We start from the raw sequence: 22,183 nt of genomic DNA, 5'->3' as shown, positions 1-22,183 counted from the left end.
TTTCTGTCAGCCCACATTTCACGCAACAGTCTTTGCAAAATCTAAACATCAAGTGGCATTGCCACTGTGTCCTCCTGCTCAAGACACTATCGCTTAAGATTAGTGCTGCTTGGTATGCACAGACAGGCAAGAATAGTGCAACAGAGAGAAGGCGATGAAGGATAGGTTGAACAACGGGAGTGACAGATGGAGAGAAAGGAAAGTCGGGGTAGTGCTGGTGGCGGCGATGGCGTCGGCTCAAGTGGCAGAAGTCGGGGGATCGTGTTGCTGAAGGTTGCCGCGTCCGTCTTTGCGGCTCGGTTGATTAAAACCCGTCAAGGGTCTGTGGTGGAAGGGTGGGGAGGAGTTGAGAGGATAAAAGTGGGCCAAGGCGCGTCTGTAATCCGCCATCGGAAGGCTTCCCAAATTGATTTATCAAAAACAATGGCCAGGCTTTTGAGGAATATTAATCCTTGTGGCAGCTCCGCCACCTAGCCAGTGATTTTGCCCTTCAGCCAGTCACGGCAGGAAGGTGAGTCCTTCATCTTCTGAAAAACGAGACAGAAAGAAAAGACAAAGACATTTCAAGATGCCATATGCACCAAACAAAACGAATGATTCTTGGCTTTGTAATGATTATTTTAAAGGAGCACACAAATGCCCATGGGTCTCATCTATCTATCTATCTATCTATCTATCTATCTATCTATCTATCTATCTATCTATCTATCTATCTATCTATCTATCTATCTATCTATCTATCTATCTATCTATCTATCTATCTATCTATCTATCTATCTATCTATCTATCTATCTATCTATCTATCTATCTATCTGTCTATCTATCTATCTATCTGTCTGTCTGTCTGTCTGTCTGTCTGTCTGTCTGTCTGTCTGTCTATCTATCATCCATCCATCCATCCATCCATCCATCCGTCTATCTATCCTTTAAGCTAACTAGCTAGCTGGTTGTTTAGCACAAAACAGGACCTACATTTCTACACTGTTCTTGTGAATAATAAAAGAAAAAGAAAAAGAAAAAAAACTACTTGATATGAGAATGTGCATACATATGGCACAACCTCACGCCGTATGCGATCAAATGAAACCAAAACCTATCCTCATCACAACAAAACCACACGTTGTTCGTACTTGCATATAATCAATCCACCTTTATTTGTATATCACTTTTCATACCAGGTGGATTGCTATCGAGAGCTACAGCCGTTCCATTCTCATTCAATTTTAAAAGACACGAGCCATCTCATGTTTTAAATGCATCAGTTGGCTCAATATTGAATCAGTGCTCTCAGTCCCCAGCCACCACAGACTATGACATTCTCATCATTGTCAACAACATTGATCTTGGAAATTAGCCTTGACTAAAAACATTTTAGTCAATATCACATTTTAATTTCGGTTCAAGAAATATTCCAAGTTGCCAGGGGATTAATGGTTCTGAAATGTGAAAATGCAGTCATTTGGGGAATAATTCTGTTTGTGGTCTGTCTAGTGGTTGTATAGTATACGTATAGTATAGCCTGGTGTTTTGAATGCCATTTATAGTTTGCGCATTGTGTTTTCCATGTAAAAGTGCTGCGTTCAAAAGACATCAAGTCATTGCCCCCACCTGTGACACATATGCTATCATTTAAGTGATACATTTGTTTATTCTTCTTACCAGCTTTGTACCCGCCAAACACTTTATCAGTGATATGTTGCCACGTGCATTCTTTTATTTTTATCTTTTGAGCACCAAACAATACTTTGTAATCTCCTCCTCACTCGTACTAGTTACTTGGTGGTTGGGGTTCACTCGGTGCCACAATCCGCGTTAAAGAACTATTACTCAACAGGCTCATTGATAAGAATTTTCATTCATAAGCTGCTTTTCATTGACCTTAAGTGGTTGAATGTGGACATGTAGAATGTGGCTATATGGCTCGAACCTTGCTGCTTACATTTCAAGATAGTGTGTGACATAAAAGGTTGATTGCATCAAAGTACATTATATTTCTTCTGTACATCCATTTTCTATAGCTACAGAGGTGGCAAATCCAGGTCCAGAAAGTAAAAACCCTGCCCCAGTTTGGCTTTAGCCCCAGGTGCTATCTAGCTAGCTCCTTGGCTAGATCCCATGGAGCTTGTTTACCTTTAAGGGAGCTAGCTAGCTAGAATCAGGGGCTAAAGCCAAAACTGTGGCAGGGTTTTTAGTACTTTCTGGACCTGGATTTGCCACCTTTGTAGCTGACAAAGCGGGGTACACCCTGGATTAATAGTCATTTTTAGATAACCAGCCATTCAAATGTGTTTTCATATCTATGGACCATATATACTATATATTAGCGGTGTGCATCTCTCCACAAGACAATTCAATATGGTACGGCTCAGTTCAAGAGGGGATGATGCAATGACTTTTAGTTTTACATACATCTGAATGAACTTGCCAGTATTGTAAATGTGTTATTTCCTTGTAAGGTATATTTCTCCAATAAAAGACAATTCAATACGTATCTCAATATATTTCAAAGGAATGATTTGGTTTGGTTCGATGCACTCAAACCTTTTGAATCAAAAAATGGTGTTCCGCTTCAATGCGGTTCTTGCTACACCCCTAATATATATAATATATATATATATATATATATATATATATATATATATATATATATATATATATATATATATATATTTGTACCTTATCTATCTACCACATACATATATATATATATATATATATATATATATATATAGGTTTCATTTCTACCATTTTTATACTTATGTATCTCTGTTTTTGTGACATATTATAGTCATATAATTGCCAACATTTTCATTTTAGGATGAACTCGGTCTGCCTTAGCTGGAGCTGGGAAGAGCAAACACTGTCTGTCTAAACAAATAGATTTGGCTTAATTTTGTTGAGCATCATGCTTGTTTAGATGCGAGTCCAAATCACGAGTTTGGGTTGACTGAGAGGATTTATTGCTCTTAGAGCAGATTATTCTATGTTTGTCTTTGTTTAATCAAATCATTTTAGAAGGATCAGTGGCCAGCCTGTGTGTTTGTCTGCTCCAAGCTGTCTAATTCTCTCCAGCACATCTAAAAATTCACTTTGCTCCTCTATTCCTCGTCACTGTCAGCGCCCGTATATAACGATGGTGACGGTGCATGTTGTGTTGCTTGCTTTATCTTTGTGACCTTTGCCACAGAAGACAATTCTGTTTTCAACCCTCAACTATGTGTTCCCTGATTGTTCACCACCTCTGAGACAACTTGTACCATAACTTCATTTGGAATTAATGCCATTATCATAATAGAGAAATGGTCTAATTAACAGAGTCTATGCACAAGTCATGCCGTTCATAATAATGAGGTACATTTTCTCAACACCTGAGGTACTTTTTGTGAGTCACTTAAACTTTGTGAAGTTAAGCAATTTAATCATCGTTTAAGTTCCGCTCCCCAGAGAATTTGTGAATGTCACTTTCGTTGGGATGTAAAAAGGAAACTATGCTTCCATTGTTTCATTATATACTGTATTTTCTTTCCTTTAGGTCCAGAGTACATCATGGATGCCTCATCAACAATATGTTATGCAACCTACAGTAAGTATTCAACCATTTTCATTCAGTAGCTGACCATCACTCGCTATATTTTATAAAATATGAAGAAATCACCATATTGGCTTTGCTCTCTAAAACAGAAATGATGCCCTAACATAATAATGGTGAAGAAAATAAGACATCAGTGGTAATGTATTTTTTTAGGTTGAGACATTTAATTGATCCTAGCGGCATAAGTGTTCTTGTTTAGCTCCATAAAGGTTTTAAATCCTTCTGCCAGAGGCTTTGCTTGGGGCTTTTTGTGTCCCCTAAAGCACATCTAGTGCACTTTGTTCTCCTCTTCTCTCAGTTCATTCATTGAATGAGAGTGGGAATCAGTAAGAGCGGCACGTTTGATTCCTTAATATCCTCTTAACTCTATCACAGAAAATGATTACCATAATAGATGCCTTAGTTAAAGGCTGCTACAGCGCAGTGTGGAGCAATATTGAAGGGAATGCTCCTCAGAGGGGCTGTCCGGTGCTCAACTTCTACCTGAGTCACCCCTCTTTGAGTTCCTTAGTTTTAAGTACAGATGCAGACAATCACACTTCGGGGCGCCCTTTGTAATAATATAATAAACTTTTAGCAGTGTGAACATGAATGCCATGTGGCTCATTTTGAAGGACCTCCCTGATCAACTGCAGTCTTTTTGTCAAAGCTGTGGTGCAGGATCATTTGGTTACAATGTGTGGTCACTTTCTGATTCAATAGTCAGCATATTTGATCTCTTTGCCATCACCGGTTCCCTATGGTCTGAAGAGCATCATAGAAAAGCTAAAGAAAATGTTCAAACTCAGAAAATTGCCATTGATTGTTGAGACTATACTGCAATTGGCCTGGATTTTCATCGTTTATGCCTTTCATCAATGGCCAGCCTCCATGTAAGTCATTATGCTTAGGACCCCCTATTGAGCCTGATGTCACTCGCTCTTTATGTCCAATATTTGTCATTGTACATGATCTATTTCAATCTTTAAAAGCAGCATCAAGGACAGGGGTCTGCAACTTGCGGCTCAGGAGCCAAGTAGCTCTTTAGTCTCTCCTTGTAGCTCCTTTTGGTCTCTAAAAAAATTAAAAATGTACAAAATGTGACCATAAAATGTCCAAAAAGGAAAAAGAAAAGAAGAAAACTACCATAAGATGTCCATGAAATTGCCAAAAATTTCAGAGAATTGAATAAAAAACAAGACAGAACAGAAAATGTGAAAAGGAGCTATAAAATGTCGAAAAATTAAAGAAGAAATCTTGAAAATTACTGTAAAATCTCAGAAGATGTATACGAAGAAAAAAAAATCAGCTTTTTTTGGTTTGTTTAAAAAGTAACAATAAAATGTACAAAAACAAAAGACAAAATCTCAAAACTTACCATAAAATTTCCACAAAATCCCCCCTAAAAAATGTATTTGAGAAAAGGCTGGAAAGAAATGTTCAAAAAGTAACCACGTGTCAAAAAATAAAAACAAAAGAACAAATCTTGAAAATGGCCATAATATGTCCACAAAATTGCCAAAAATGTCAGACAATTGATAGCAAAAAAGAAAGAAAAAAGTCCAAAAATAGCCATGAAATGACCAAAGGAAGGAAGGAAAGAGGCAGAAAAAAACCTAAATGTCCATAAAATTGCCAAAAATGTTGGTTGGAAATTTGCCAGAAAGGCAGAAAAGTCTATAAATGTTTGAAAAATGTAATGTGAGTGAAAAATTACAACAAAAGTGCAAACATGGAAGACAAAATGTAGAAGGAAGTGAATCTCAAAATATTGGATGCTGCATGATGGATTCCTCTGTTATGGTGCAACTCTAATTAGCTTGTGGGCCCTAAGTAAATTAGACTAACACCAATACACTGTTTCGCACATCACAATGTTCAAATGTTTCACGGCAACAGACAGATTTTTTATTTGGCCTAAAATTGACAATAAAGGTTGCGGACTCCTGATCAAGGATTAAATATCAGTTTACATTTTTATGAGTAAACATATATGTATATATATATATATATATATATATATATATATATATATATACATATACATATATAAATATATGTATTTATTAATTTATTTTTACATCAATGATGTACAAACTTTTGCAATCTCAATATAGCGAAAATGTGTCAATAAAATTGAATGTTAGCAAAGAGACAGTGAAAATAGGTTGCTAGTCCAGCGCTAACGCCATGAGTGCTTTCAAGCAGTCGCATGATGCTGCCCGCTGTGGTCATTTACCACTCAGACCTATCCTTCTCACTCCCACTCCTGCTGTGGGACAGTGAACATGTAATCTGGACACAGCGGGTCACCAAACAGGCCGACACACTCTCAGCAGCCGCTGCCCTCCAATCCACTCTCTGCCTTGCCTTCAATTCACATGAACTTCTGACTTCTTTGTCTTAACTCACTCTGCCTCTGTTGCGTCTCTGTCTGAGCCTCCTTGCATCATACTCGGCTTTTGTGGCAATTATTGTAGTCGGCAGAAAACTATTGTTGCAGAATGTGCTTGTTTTGAACGTTGTGTTACCACTTACATGGCACAGATGATTCACGTCAAGGACAAAGTTGAGGTAGGTCAAAATCAGTTAAAAGTGCGTTTGAGACTACTTCCCCATTTCGCCCCCAAAATTCTGAGGTTGTCCGTTGAATTTCATATTTGTTATCTTAAAAGGAACACCGACTGTAATGACAAGTTTGCTCTATATTATTTTTTCGGTTGTTACTAATATAACTAAGAGATTCATTTTTCCAAAATCATTTCCAGTTTAATACATTTTGTAGAAACTTTATTTGGAGCAATGTGAAACGCCTATACAGAAAGCAAGTTAAGCCTCGTTGTGTTCCTAAAGAAACAACGTGCGATCGACAGAGTCACCCTCCCCCATGCCGTGCTCTCGTCATTCACCAGACGCATTCAAGAGTTTTGATCGTCCCTTTAGGAACGCTCCAGAGGCTTAACTTCTTTATTAGCGTTTCACATTGCTAGGCAGAGAGCCAGCCGCCATTCAACGTCACTACGCACTGAATGTGTTGCGACGTAATTAACAATGGCAGCGTACGTCCAAGTAAAGTTTATAGAAACATTTATTAAACTGTAAAAAAAAAAAAATTTATGAATAATTATAGTTATGTTATTAACAACCAAATAAACAATATAGAGCAAACTTGTCATTACAGTCGGGGTTCCTTTTAAGATAGAAAATGCATTTTGGTCAAACTCCCAAACTTAATAAAAAAAAATTACAAGTAAATAATGTATATGCAAACAGCAAAATTAACATGCTAGCATTTTTGCGGTGGACCCTCTCTTCGCGACACGATTCAGTTAGCAAGGTGACTGTGTTTTTGATTTTCTGAAGTGTTTTATATCAGTTGATATGTCCAATTTATAGCCCAAAAAACTAAAGTCAAATTTGATCCAAATGGTAAATGGGGTGCACTTATGTTAGGGTGACCAAATGTCCTATATTTGCCAGACATGTCCACTTTTTTACATCCTGTCTGAGTTTATTTTTTTGTTTTGTTTTGTATAAATTCATGAAAATGGCCGGTTTTCATTGCGGGACAAATGGGAAGCGAAGTGCACCATGTTGTTACTGCGACTGGTAGACCATGAACTGCTCCCAAGTTGATCGCAAGGGGTGTAGGGAGCATGTTATTATTGCCATATATTGTATTAAAATTATTTATTTATTTTTGAAGAAGAAAAAAAAAAGTAGGTCGGCTTTTTACATAAATCACTTTGTGAGTGGCTTACTGGTAGCACTCTGCGCTCACCAACCGGAGACAAAGTTGTGGTGCGGGTTCGATCCCTGCCCCAGGCATTTTTTTTTTTTTTTAAAGCCGATTGCTGGAGCAAAAAAGGTTGGACTGAGAACATTTTGTCCATTATTTATTAATTTGTCAAGTAGACTTCAAAAGAGAGTTGTTTGTTTTTTATTCTTTACCTATACAGAGGAGTTATATGTTATGTTAAAATAGTTTAATAACAATAATCTCTCCAGTCCGGCGTCCAAGTTTAAAAACAAGCTTGAACAAGCTTTGCAAGTGTCTGACTAAAAACACACACTCATGCAATTTCTTAGGCAATTATCAATTGATAAGACCAAAAAAAAAGCCTCTATTGATATTGATCATGTAGTTGTTTTTGTTGTTGTGTTGTTTTTATTGTTGTGTTGATGCATTACCATATGTGTGATTCATGTCATATTCCCGTCCAGCCTGGTTGACTGTCTGTTGTCCATCATCCAACAATATGTCATGAGACCTCTTGAAATTGTTAGCACATTGCATGGTGCATCTTCACAGTTTTGTGCCAGCAGGAAAACAGCCATGTGTCCATATCTGTCCCCATGGCCACTCCCCCATTGTGTTATGATGACGTAGCCGACACCGAACGGCTGCTAGGCACTAACCCTGGCTATCACAAACCATCAGTGCATGATAGCTAGCAAGCTGTCTCGCTTTATGGCCCAGGCTTACCGCATGTCTGCTCCCTGCCTGCACTGTGAAAGGCCCCCTTACACGGAGTGCTTGCCAGCATCTCATTGAATCGCAGCAAATTAGCCAAGCATTCTAGCGTCAAAAGATCACAGGGCTACTCCAATATTTTTTATTTTCACAAATCAATCCATTAAAATCGGGGTCCTTATAAGAGGTTGTACTGGGACACTAAAAGAGAGTGAGTGAGGCTCTGTTTTTTAAATGTATCATAGATTACTTTTAAATGTGCACCTTATGTAGAAAACAATAATTGTGTGTTTCCAACCTACGTTATTATTTTAGATACTTTTTGTTCTCCGCACTTTTCTGTCGTGCAAAAACTCCCACATAATACATCCGATTTGGACCATTCAAATGTCAACTTACTTAAAAAGTTCACGCCTTCCTAGGAATATATCGTCTGATTCGACATTACTTACAGTTTTCTCACAATTTAATGTTAAATATCAACTTTTCCCCAATCATTTTTAATGGGACAGACTTAGAAATTTTTGACCAGTAAACATGAGGCAATGGTTCGATCCCACCTTAGACAGATTGCAGTTCAAGTTTTCTTTCTTTCAATTTACTTCATAAGCATTTTGCATGCATTCAAATCTTAGCATTCCGCTTTTAGCATTCAGCTTTCAGCATTCCCATGCAATTTCTCCAGAAAATGGTTCATTTCTGATTAAAGTGATTAAAAAATATGTGGTAGAAATTCTGACATGAGGGACTGGCAATTAATTGTATATAATATTATTGTATAATATTAATAATAATATATAATATATAATATATAATATATAATATATAATATATAATATATAATATATAATATATAATATATAATATATAATATATAATATATAATATATAATATTATTAGTAGGATATTATAAAATTATAATATCCTAATAGTGGATATAGGTACATCACGTCTTCATCAAATTTGTTGTCTGCCTGTTAAAATGAGGATAAGCTGTGAAGACAATAGCTAGATATAGAATATGTTTTCCTCTCGTCCTCATCAACCAGATACTTTTATTATTTTACTATTTTACAGTCAGCCAATCACTAGTTCATGATCACACTTTTGGTTTTTCCCCCCCTCATAAATAAAAAATAAATCCTTAAAACCAATTTGTGAAGTTAATCATTTAGATGCTCATTGAGATGAACTCACAAAATATTTGCTGAAGTTACGCTTGAGCATCTACTATTTATCCATGTGATTTTTATTTGCTACACTTTTTTGCCGTGGAACAACACCCAGATAATACTTTCGATTTACACTGTTCAAATTTCATCTTGCTTCAAAAATTCACGCAACCCGGGTTATGCAGTATATCGTCTGATTTCACAATACTTACAGTATTGGCACAACTTAACATTAAATATCAACTTTTTCCCATTCAATTTAATGGAACAGACATTGAAATATGTATAGATAAAATATGAAAAATATAAGTCCCACTTTCCTTTTCCAACTTTTCGTTGGTAAAGTGTATTGTCCAATAACCAAGAAGTCGCCGGTTCGAACCTCACCTTCAACTGTACATTGCAAATATATCCATGGCCATTATGCTAAGTGATGTACATGTAATACCAACTGACAGAGGAGGGTACTAATGAGTTACATTTACTCCGTTACATTTACTTGAGTAGCTTTTTGAAAAAAATGTACTTCTAAGAATAGTTTTACCACACAATACTTTAGATTTGCCGTATTTACACGTAAGCGCTCTGCTTGTCTGACTGTGTGGGAGCATTTCCGCGGACACATTGCTTAGGCTATACACTGGAAATGCGGCCCCGATTTCAGACTGGCAGGCACGAGAACCCAATAGACTCACATCATCTTTCAGTTGAGTCTTTCGGGTTCTCACGCCTGTTTGTCCTCAACCAGAGCCAGATTTCCTGGGCATAAGAAATATGTCGGCACTGCTCCGCTGTCTGTCGGCACCAGTGATATGAATATATTACCTACATATAGTCGATAGACCATACATGCTCGTGCAAGCCGTTGAAGCGACAGGGCGGCTTACGCCTCCCATCTTGCGAGCAGACTACTATATAAACTATACGGGCAAATTAGACATATACAGCTCATAGGCTCTCAAAAAAAAAGTAAAGTAAAAAAATAAGAAGAAGAAGAAGTGGACGGTATGTGTTGCTTTGAAGACCCCCTTTTTCTTTTATCGCTCAGTTCTTTAAACCCCAAAATTTGATTTGGCAGAGGCATCTTTTGTTGAATTACAGTTATTCTTTAATTTAAAAAAAAATATATATATATATATATATATATATATATATATATATATATATATATATATATATATATACAAGTTTCCTCCTGTAATAATCATTAAGCATATTTTTTTTTTACATGTATTTAAGGCAAGTTGTAAAATGTCTGAAGTCCTCCGCACAACAACATTTACAGTTAAGTGCGCCTTATAGTCGCGAAAATACGGCACTCAGTACTTGAGTATTCTTTTCAGCGAATACTTACATACTAAATGTGCTATTAGCCATGATTTTGAACAAGTCAAGTTAGCAATGCACCACAGAGTACCTGGGTTCAAACCCCGCTTGGGCCACATTTTAGTATTTTAGTAATTTATCTTTCAATTTACTTCATAAGCACATGCATTCAAATCTTAGCATTCGGCTAATAGCATTCAGCTTTTCAGCATTCCCACGCAATTTCTCCAGAAATTGCACTTTGTCTAGTTTAAACTCCAAATTGTACAAGTTTTGGGACATTCCACTTGTCTCCCTTCTTCTACACTTCTGTTTTGTAACGTAATGATGTCAGAGTATTATGATTGCCTTTTTATTATTTGTCAACGCAAGTCAGTAGAGCTTACGGGAATCGAGAACAGTGGTGAAAAGAGACAAATAGAGTGCCCAAAACACACATATTGCTTGAAACGCATCCATAGGGCTAAATCTCACTTACATACAGATCAGCAGTCACACACACTCAAATTCTCACGCTTCCAAAGAGCAAAGCGTAGCCGCAGCGCCAACCAAGCGCAGCATTGCTATCTTTCCCCATGACTTAGCTAGACCTCATTTTTTTCTTCCCCTTCACTAAGGAGCGTTTGTGCTAAGAATGTGTACTTGCTGGAGTGTATCGGCCCTTACATGCATGCCGCAGGTGAAGTATTGAATTCCTTTCTGATGCGCCCCAGCCAGTTCTCAGTGCCAGTCAGATGCTTGCTGGGGCCTCCTAGAATTGGACCGTAACTATCTGCCCTAATCAGGCAGGGGTTGAATCAGTGCACTGTGAGATGCCAATCTTGATGCTTGACATTAAAAACGCACTGCGGATATAAAGGGAGGAACATTGCCAGTCTCGTGGATTTGACTCTTGAGGCAGAATTTGAGACAGTCGCCCTCGAGTTGCTTTCATTGCTGTTTCTCTCCTCCCTCTTCGCTCTCTGCTACCTCTGCTTCTTTGTCATCACAATTGCTATTTCTAGTGTAGCTATTGCCCTCCTGCAATCATAGTTACTCTGTTAATAACATTTTGCAATTTTTCCCTGTTTTCCTGCTTTTTCTTTTAAAACTGTATAGTTAAACAACAAATTAAATATTTTTTATTGTGTAACTTAATCTTTAAAAACATATGGAGAGGCAGTTGGAACAGAGAGATGAACCTAGCTAGTATGACAGGTATTTAAAACTTTACCAAAAGTGAAAACAAACCTAGGTTCTACCGTTGGCCAGAGTACAGCGGGGGGGGGGGGGGGATCCTGGAGGTCAAAGTAAGTTATTTTAAACTAAAAAGGAAAATTTGTCCGTAGGTTGACATAGCTACGTTAGCGCGTAGGGCGGAGGAAGACCAAAACTGCCAACATTAAAAATAAATAAAGGAATGAATGAAAATAAATAAATAAATAAATAAAAACAAATATTCAAAATAGAATTCAAAAATTAAACATACAAAAATAAATAAATGGAAATATAAACTCAAAGTAAAAATAAATATAAAAATAAATATAAAAATAAATGTAAAAATAAATATAAAAATAAATATGAAAATAAATACAAAAATAAATACTTATCAATGGAATTAAATCTCAAACAATAAATAAAAAGGCTCCGCTCTCATATTTATTTATTTCCTGCTGCAGATGCTGTCAGCATGGAAGTTGTCATGAAATGTTATTCAAATGAAGGGATGTTCCTAAACTCGGATATTTTTTTCAAAAAAGCACTTAATCACTATATGTATACCAATACCATTAACACCAAAATAGATTTTGTATTCTTCGGACTATGAAATGTTTTTCGGTAAAAGTACAAAGAGTATTTTCAAGTATTGTCAGTATTCCTGATGGCCATTGCTATGCTTTGACGAACAGGCCAAGCTTTATTGGCTTTCTATGTATGAATCTGCCTTTCATCTATATATGGAAGTTAGACAAGGACTCACAGAAGACAGTCTGAGCACGCGGAGGAATGGACCTCCTGTAAAGACATGACAAATAGTGTTACATGCTTCATCAAGCACCTTGATCCTCACACACACACACACACACACACACACCCACACACCCCAATGCATCCATCCAAATAGCATGTTCTCCTTAGTAAGATAATTACCTCATTACCATGAGTACTTTGCTTAGATTAATGGAATGTATTAGAACACAAACTATCACAGTTAAGCTATTGCTTACAACTATAATATGTCACCATAATTGGACTCATAGCCAGCAGTACATTACCTTACAATTGACAATGTTGAGCTGGAAATAACACTGAATTGAAATTCTCCCCGCATCCCCTGAGATATTGCCCATGATGGACGAACAAATGATTCAATGGGTGATGATTGATCCATCATCTCTTTCATTTTCATTTAATCTGTTGAGGACAAATACCTACACAGACCGTCAAACATCTTTGGCGGAATAAAAAAAACAAAAAAAGGCAAAATATATTAATACAACACATGCAACACATTTATGGGAGTCATTTGTTAATTTCTGACGGACACCCGCTGTCGGTCACTTTTAACTCATTCACTGACATTCACGACTATAGACGTCAGATATTCATTTTAACTGAGCTGGCAGTGAATAGGTTAAAATCCAAAACATAATTTACAAGGAACTATAAAATATGTCATTACATCCTAAAAGACAGTTATAACACCCTAATTTGTCACACGTTATCATGGAAACTGCAATTAGCTTCTTTAGTCCATGTTTGTGTTGCCATCATCAAAACTTTATTAACTGTACAGGCAATGTTTTAAATGGGTCATATTATCAAAAGTTGTGTTGCACTGAACTGCCATGACAAGAGAACAAGAGATGTGGAATTTTACGACATTTTCCGGTTCCATTTTGATACATTTTCCTCTTTGCCAACACCAGTACAATTTTGTTCTTAACTCAAAGGAAAAGTAGAACACTCATGTGGAGTTAAAATTATTTATAGAGAAGAGCTACGAGCTATTTTCCAAAACATGGTTAAAGACACATTTAGAAATGATTGCCCTTCATTGTGTGTTTATCTGATAACATTTGAAATTGTAAAATTTGTACATCTGTTTTTTCTTTGAATAATCAAATTGGATTTACAGCTTTTTGGAAAATATCTTGAGAGGTGCTGAATTCTTCCGAAATAAAGGAAGATCTCGCTTAATCTCATTATTGATCCTGGATTATTGTCTGTTAAGGCATATTTTTCCACAAAAAAGGTCACATTGTCTCACTTTGGGGGCATTTGAGGTTTTTATAAAACACACATAGACACATGTTGGGGAAAAAAAAGACAAAATCCTCACAAAGGAAAATCATCAATGTTAAACATAACAAACATATCGTATATACAGTAAAAGGTCACACATGATTTATTTGCCATATTTTCCACCACCAGACATTTTCGACTTTCATTTACAGTGTATTCCAGGCCTGCTATTTGATGTAAACCCTCTATTTCTCCACCGTGTCAGTCTAGATATTTGGAAATAAGTTCAGTGTGTCTCCTACTATGTAGGTAGTTGTAGAACAGTCATAGTGGTCTATTTGCTCTGAGGGGGATTCATGCTGCGGATTAGAGTGAAAAGCCCCACATGCTGGCTCTCTTTTCGGGACTGACATGAATAGAAATGCGCCTGAGGGCGGATTCTCTGTCCATAGTCAACACAGGTGGTCATGAGCGATTTTTTAAATGTATTTTTTCAACACTACATGAATAAAACACACAAAGAAGAATGTGAATGTAAACTCACACACTCATGGTCAGATTATGTACACAAATACAGATAAAACACTCACACCTGCACTATGGTCATTGATGATTCACTGTAGCTAATTGTGTTTTATTATGTGGCAAATTAATCATTAGAGCATGCTCAACTGAAGTACCAGACTTGATAGCCTCCCAAATAAAATCTTCCCAATATGTCGCCACATGTGACTGAGATATAAATATAGAAATACTCAACTACAAATGTATTTTGAGTGTGTCTGATATGCAGTTTTTTACATGCTGGGATACACACACCGACATCAGGCGGCAGACCGCAAAACCTCACGCTGAAAAAGTAACTGTAATTCACAAGGAATGTGTTGAGTGAAGTCCGGGTCCTCTTTCATGTAGACTACAAGAGACACATTGTTTGACTAAGACTCACTGTGGTCATGTTTGACGGTTGTGAGGATTTGACAGGACATCATTCCTTCCTTCTGTGGTTGAATCGAGTTGTCGTTCTCAACTCTACCATTCATGTACGCTTTTAAAAAAGCAGGCCACAGTGCCTGTGGAGATATGTAGTAACGTCATTATTCTGGTACTTCAAAAGTATTGACAATGACTTTGAAAAATAAAGATATATCTTCCAAAAAGCAAATAATGTAAAGAAGGAAAACACTTAATTAGATTTGCTATCAAGACCTGCATCATTTATCAAGCCAAACTGGTGTCTGACCTCACGATTGCAAAAGTTATTCCACTTTTTAAGTCAAGCAATCCTGAGTTGTTGATGTTGTTGTTGTTTTGTTTTGTTTAGTTTTTTACAAATTACAGTATTAAATCAGTGATTCCATGCTTTTGCTAAATTTTAAAAGAACTGGTATATAAACACATTCTTAAATGCTTAACAATGTATGATTGCTTGCTTGGTAAATTTTAGCGCGTTTAATAAATTAAAATGGAAGGATTTGCATCCTTCTATTTTTCTGTATCCAACCCTTAAATTAAAAAGTTTGGTCACCCCTGGTATAGTCTGAGGGGCATATGATACAATGTGGGGTACCACAAGGTTCCATTTTAGGTCCATTATTGTTTCTTATATATATGAATGATCTTGCTGCAGTATCAAAATTATTTGCAGATGATAACCCATTCACTTATATCCCATAATGGGTCTCTACCTCACCTGCACATGATGTGTATTTTGCTTTTATATTATTATTATTTTTGTTCAAGAATGTTTAAATAATTAAAACAAAACAATCAGACTAGTTTTGCAGTTTTTTGTGTAAATTATTTTCTGATGGTGTAGCAAGCATACTTTGCCTCCGCAGATCAGTTTTTGATATTGTTATTGCTGTCTGAATACCCGTGTCCAGCGTGAGAGTCTCTGTTGCCTCAGGCGATTGATCTCGGGTTGAGGAAATGATCACCTCTAGCAGGCAACGAGATGCCAGTGAACATTTGAAGCGATGATAGACTAGATACGCCCAAGGCGTCATGTTGGATATGTTCACCTGCAGCAAAGGAGCAGAAAGATCAAAATTATGGGATGACGGAATGCTCACCTCCAGCATTTTAGATCGTGATCAAATAGGATTGGATATCTATGGAGAACATGAGATATTTTATTTTAGTTGTATGCTCTTTAATTTTATAGGGTTGTATTTGTAGTAACTGTATTTCCTGAACCACATAAAATAGTAGGAATGTTCTCTACACACAGCTTTTACAGCACTAATATTTTTTTTTTAATAAAGCTATTTTATTTGGTCTTAAATGTCATAGCTGTCATGATGGGTGTGAGTGATTGCAAGATGGTGGACCCAAATGCGGGGAAACACGGCAGGGAGATAGGCATGAAGGGCAATGTGAGGAACTTTGTTGAAACATAGAGAGTAAGGTGAGTAGACAATGACTGGACGTCACGTGACTGGACGGGATGTGACTGGACTGGATATGACGAGAGTAGACTGGTCGCCAAGACTGGACAGGACGAGAGTAGACTGGTTGTCATGACTGGACTGGACTGGATGACTTGACTGGGACGTGGACGACTAGACTGTGATGAGGACGACTTGACTGTCAAGTCATCCGTGCGACTTGACTGAGATGTGGACGACTTAACTGAGATGTGGATAACTTGACTGTGATGTGGACGACTTGACTGTGACGTGGATGACTTGACTGTGACGTAGACTACTTGACGGTGACATGGACGACTTGACTGATGTGGACGACTTGACTGTGAGGTAGACGACTTGACTGTGACGTGGATGACTTGACTGTGACGTGGACAACTTGACTGTGACGTGGACAACTTCACTGTGACGTAGACAACCTGACTGTGTCGTGGACAACTTGAAAGTGATAAGGACGACTTAACTGTGACGAGGGCTTAGCTTTGACGCAACAAGAAACACGGACTCCCACACATAACGTTGGCAATGCTTCCACACCGACTGGACAAGACTAAATACAACAACACTAGACACACCTGGGGAAACACAATTGGCTGAGGGCACTGATTGGTCACACACACTGTGAAGGGAAACAAAGACACAGGTGGACGTGATTATTACATAACGAGACAAAGGAAGAAACCAGGAACACATGACAAACACCAGACCAAAACAACAAGAACACTCATAACAAAACAAAAACCCAACTCCCACAGAACCGAAACATGACAGTAGCTTGCAAGACAAAGACACAAACCTAACCAGAATGAGTACTAAATAAAATACCTGCAACTATAACATACAATGGCTATCTTGAGTGTCTTTCACAAGCTGTAGATACTGTGCTCATAAATGAATCAGTCAAGCAAAACACCTGCTGTGTATGTGACATTTATCTGGTCTAGTGAGCATGTGGTGACTGAGTGTGCAAACCATCTGATACTGATCAGCAATCCATCAGTCCTTGAAGACGCTTTTCACTTGTAATTGGTGGCCATTAAAAAAAAAACTGCAGGTTGTAGTGTTTCTTATTTACTGTACATTGTCTACGATGGTTGAGCGCACATCAATGCCGGCAACAGTCGAGGGCCTGGTATCATCTCTGTCTCTGTCGGGATTGTTATCAATATTGTCTTAATCAAGGTTTTCCTCAAGCACTCGCACAAAATCACATATGTACGCAGACAAAGGAGAGACATCAAAATATGCGTTGGCCTTCATGTCAGTCTTTAATTTTCTTTTATGGTTTGTCTGCTAAGGGACCATATACACACACACATGCACCCACACAAACACCCCCGCCTGTGTTGCTCCCTACCTCGCTGTCTCTTTCTCTCTCGCTCAGACACTCCCTCTCACAAACACGGAAAATCGAAATCACAAATCGGCTTAACTCTCCCTGACACGTCGGTGAATTAAGCCCTTCCGTTGCTCTCCCGTTCCCATTATGAAGGCATTGTCAGCAGCTGAATCGTTTACAGGTGCTACTTCCTTCCGTCCTCCTGCCTATGCTTTCCTTTCCTTCTCTCACCTTCCCTTCTTCTCCTGTCGAACCTCCTCTCTATTGCTCTTGCTCTGCTTTTTTGTGCTTCCTAACATCCAGCCACTCTCCCCTGTAATCATTGGTGTACAAATCGAAGCAAGAAGTAAACACGAAGATAGTTTTCTTTTTTCTGTTAAGACTATTTTCTATATGAATGAACTGACCGCTGTAAATGTTTTCATATACTTCAATGTTTTCTACAAGGTATTTGACAGGGGCCCTAAAAAAATATTTTCCACACTGCATTGGTTGGACCTAAAGTAATATTTTTCACAAGGCCCCAAATACCTGGAAGTGACCCTGGTATCAACACCCGACTTAATAGTACAGCTATAGTTATAGAGTTAAAGCCATAGATATAGAGCTAGATCAGGGGTCTGCAATCTGTGGCTCTTTAGTCCCTCATCTGTGGCTCCCTGTGGATCTAAAAAATATATATATAGAAATTCATTTTTTTAACATATTTATTTGTTAAGATCAAATATTATTTCAATGGATTCATGATTAAATAATTAAAAAATAATCATAATTAAATATTCCAAAAATGTCAGAGTCCAAATTTTTCCATTGTCAGAAAGAGACAAAATGTTGATAAAAAAAGTTGTTGTTTTTAATATCTAAATGTCTATTTTTTTTAAAAAGACCATAAAATGTCCAAAAAGGAAGAGGAAAAGCAGAATTACCATAAAATGTCCATTAAATTGCCCAAAATATCAGAAATTTGAATTTTTTTAAAAGGCAGAAAAGAAAACGTTCAAAAAGTATGTCCAAAATTAAAAGAAGAAATCCCCAAAATGTGTCAGAATTGCCCAAAAATTCTGAAAATTTATAGCAAAAAAAGTTTGTGTAAAAAATGACCAAGAAAAAAAAAATCAAAAACCGGAAGACAAAAGGTAGAAGAAAATGAATGTCTACATATTGGATGTTGCTGACATAGCAAAAATAATCCAAGTCTCTTCTCTTCCTTCCTGGTCTGTTGTTTATGAGGTTGACTCAACCTGACAGAAAGAATCACTCTCTATTCCCAAGACGATCAAATGACAAAGACAAAACAAATGTCAGACGCTTGCTCAATTTATTACAAAAGCAAAAACAAGCCAAAAACCAAAAGGTATTTACAAACAAAAGGCCACAACAGCGAAGGAAATTTAGGCGCAAACTCAAGCATGTCAAGCCATACCATACTACCGTCATTTGAACAAAACTCCGTCGTAAACCGAGAACCCCCTGAGGATATTCCATCCTAACATGCTCTGTCTGCTGAAAATCCTTTATTGTGTTGAATCCCCACGCACACACGTTTTTTTTTTTCACACAAAGTGAGCTGTGGAAAACGGCTTGAAGGGTTTATGTTCCTCACGGAGCATCAGCACTTGGGATGAGGTACTCTCGTGACAGGGAAAGAAAGAGCAACACGTTTCCCTTGTGTTCCTTGGCACTGTGGACGCTTCCAGCATTCCACTCATTAGGGAAAACATGCCGAGCATTGCAACAAAGAGAAAACAAAAAAGCTTCTTAGCAATCAATGAGCCACACCGGCTAGTATTATTTATGCATCAGCAGCACATACTGACTCTTTAGATGGAGTAAAGATTGTATATTGATTGTGAAGATGATGCCAATCGCTGTGTTCTATTGGTAATTAATGACATTGTTCCTTTCTTTCATCACTGGATGACGCCTGCCTAAGTCCACGCACCTTTTTTCTAACTTTCTTATCTTCACTTCATTGCTTATCTCTTTTGCTAACGCCGTCTTGTTCCTCCACTTTTTACTTCCCTTCAGTTTCTCACATTTCTCTCCCCAATTTCAACTTTAACATCATTTGTTATTCATTACTCTCTTATATCTTTGCAAAAATAGCACACACAAAAATAAAGGTAGACCAATAAAAAAAATTCAAGGTCGATACCGATTATTATTAGTCAAGGAAACCAATATTTCAAGCCGATATTCATTTGCAGTAAAAGAGAAATATAAGCTTAAAATTTTTTAAATGTACGTTTTCTTTTAATTTTAACCATATAAAGAATTGACAGCTTTGTTTAAAAATTATCAATTTAAAAAAGTTTAAAATTTCAGGGAGCTTGCAGGGTCATCAGCATGTTTGACTACATTAAAAACCAAGCAAGTAAATAGTTCCCTAAAATGTTCCACTGGAAATAGTTTTCAACATAATTTTTTTTTAAACTTTTTTTTAACTCATTCACTCCCAGCCATTTTCACTGAAGCAACCCCCTTCGCTCTTGACTGTTTTACTGGATTTTGACTGATTTTGCAAGGCCCACAGAATATTGTGTTCTATTGCTATAAAACATGGAAAGATTAGTCTCTTCTTTCATCAGGAAAAAAAAGTATATTTCTATCTGTAACCGTTTTGCAGCAATTAGCATTAGAAAATAGCTCAATTTAATCATTATTCACAAATCTGTTTAAAACAGTGGGGAAAACAGCTGGTTGCAACATGGTCCTGTTTGATCTCTTATACTCTGCTTCCACCTGCTGGCCATTTTTTGTAATAACAACTGTTGCTTTAAGCCACCGCTTCAGGTCAGAGGCTGCATCAAAGCCGTCTGTATGCTTCAGCATAAAAAAACATAAAAGTAAAAATATGTTTTTGGGACCATGGCAATATTTAAAATATAATGTTTTTATACGTTTTTGGGAGCAAATGAGTTTAAAAAAATAAAAAGTGTAGGGAGTTCCCAGTGTCAGCATCATTTTTTATGAAGTGGAAATTTAAATAAATTCATAAATGAAAAGTTCCCTGTACACCACTGAGCGACAAATGCATGCGAACTAGCTAATTTGGGTTTTTTGTCAGGGTTTGTCAAAGGTTTCAAACCATCTTCGCAGATGGTGAAAAATTGTCTGAATATGTTCAAAATGTTTGCGACAAGTAAAAAGTGTCTGTGAACATCTTACAAATCCTAATGAAAACCCTAAATTTGCTACTTTCGCAAGCATTCGCCGCTCAGTGTAATACCAGCTTTATCGGCCTTCAGATTCGTAAAAAGGCCAATGCCAATATTTGGCATTTTAAAAATATCGGCATCGGCCTATAATCGGTTTATCCCAACGAGACCTTGTGCAGTCATCAAGTACTGTGAAAACTAAATACGAATGAATGCAATATCTGGACAAAAAAATAAAACTTTTTTTTTTTTTAAATCACCTTTCAATATATCAGCTTATTTCTATAGCTAACAGAATCAGCTTATTACTATTTTACAATGAAAGAAATAGACTCCTCTCCCCATCTGCAGTCGAGTAAATATTTACAGCTGGCCAATATTTGCGGGAATACAATCTGTGTTGCAGGGCTCCTATTAACTAACTAAATGTGTGGCGTGTATGCATTTGAACATTTTCTGCTGTGCTCTATCCAGGGTGCAGTGATCACGCCAGCCATGGACCACACTATGTCCATGCAGCCTGCCAGCATGATGGGTCCCCTCACCCAGCAGATGAACCATCTGTCCCTGGGCACCACAGGAAGTGTGAGTACCCCTTGCATTCGCTCCAACAAAACAAGTGTCTGAGATTACTGGTAGATAGCATTAGCATATCCATGAATTATATTAAATCTGTATATTTTATGAGGGTTTTTGAGAAAATCGGCGTGGATTGGTTAAATTGTAATACGCGTTGGAGTGGTGTGATGACCGTAAAGCTTTAGAAATTGGCGCTGAACTGCAGAACCACTCGCCTGGCGGCAATTTTGCCAAGCTGTTTTAATGTCAATTGGCGAGCAATGGGCAAGGGAATGATGCGCTTACAAAAACTGCAAGCAAAGCTGTCAAATGATGATTGCATCACGTCTGTTTGAATGATATTTGAAACCGAATACAAAAACGGAAGTATATAGTAAGTTTTAGGACACCTGTATTAAACTGAGGTCTTGATATGCTACAATTTTTTAAGATAGAGATGTTTGTTTATTATATTGTCGCTGTCATGTTAAAAACACTTACAGTATGACCTTTTTTTTATGTTCGCATTCAGTTCCATCCTATAAATGTAAAAATTTGAAAAATGACAAAAATTGACATGTGTTTTTCACAGGATATTGACGATCTCACTTTAAAAATGTAAAATGTAGAATGTAAAATGTAAAATGTAAAATGTAAAATGTAAAATGTAAAGTAAAATGTAAAGTAAAATGTAAAGTTAAATTAAATTAAATTAAATTAAATTAAATTAAATAACATACAAATGTGTAAAAATTTCCTGTGAAAAACACAGTATGTCCGTTTCTTTGTGTACATTTTTGGGATGTCTGCAATCAGTTTCAACATATAAAGATAAAAATGTGAAAAATGTAAAAATTGACAATGTTTTTCACAGTATAGCGACAATATGCACTTTAAAAACATAAAAATCTAAAATCTAAAATAAAACA

General features: G+C 37.0%; 1 protein-coding gene across 3 annotated transcripts in view; it reads left to right on the top strand.

Annotated features, from left to right (window-relative positions):
* The window catches only part of rbms3 (RNA binding motif, single stranded interacting protein), a 292,785-nt gene that overhangs the window by 250,989 nt on the left and 19,613 nt on the right, over positions 1-22,183 (top strand). For all 3 annotated transcript variants that reach the window (XM_086063177.1, XM_086063176.1, XM_086063175.1), the window contains exons 10-11: positions 3,534-3,584; positions 21,171-21,281. In XM_086063177.1, the coding sequence (XP_085919303.1) occupies positions 3,534-3,584; positions 21,171-21,281 (162 nt within the window). The remainder of the gene's footprint in view (positions 1-3,533; positions 3,585-21,170; positions 21,282-22,183) is intronic.

This window comes from Leptonotus elevatus, chromosome 19 (genome assembly GCF_054856555.1).
Source record: "Leptonotus elevatus isolate MCC_2025b chromosome 19, RoL_Lele_1.0, whole genome shotgun sequence".
NCBI lineage: Eukaryota > Metazoa > Chordata > Actinopteri > Syngnathiformes > Syngnathidae > Leptonotus > Leptonotus elevatus.
The sequence above is the reverse complement of the archived record's forward strand: the minus strand, read 5'-3'. Positions and strand labels throughout refer to the sequence as shown.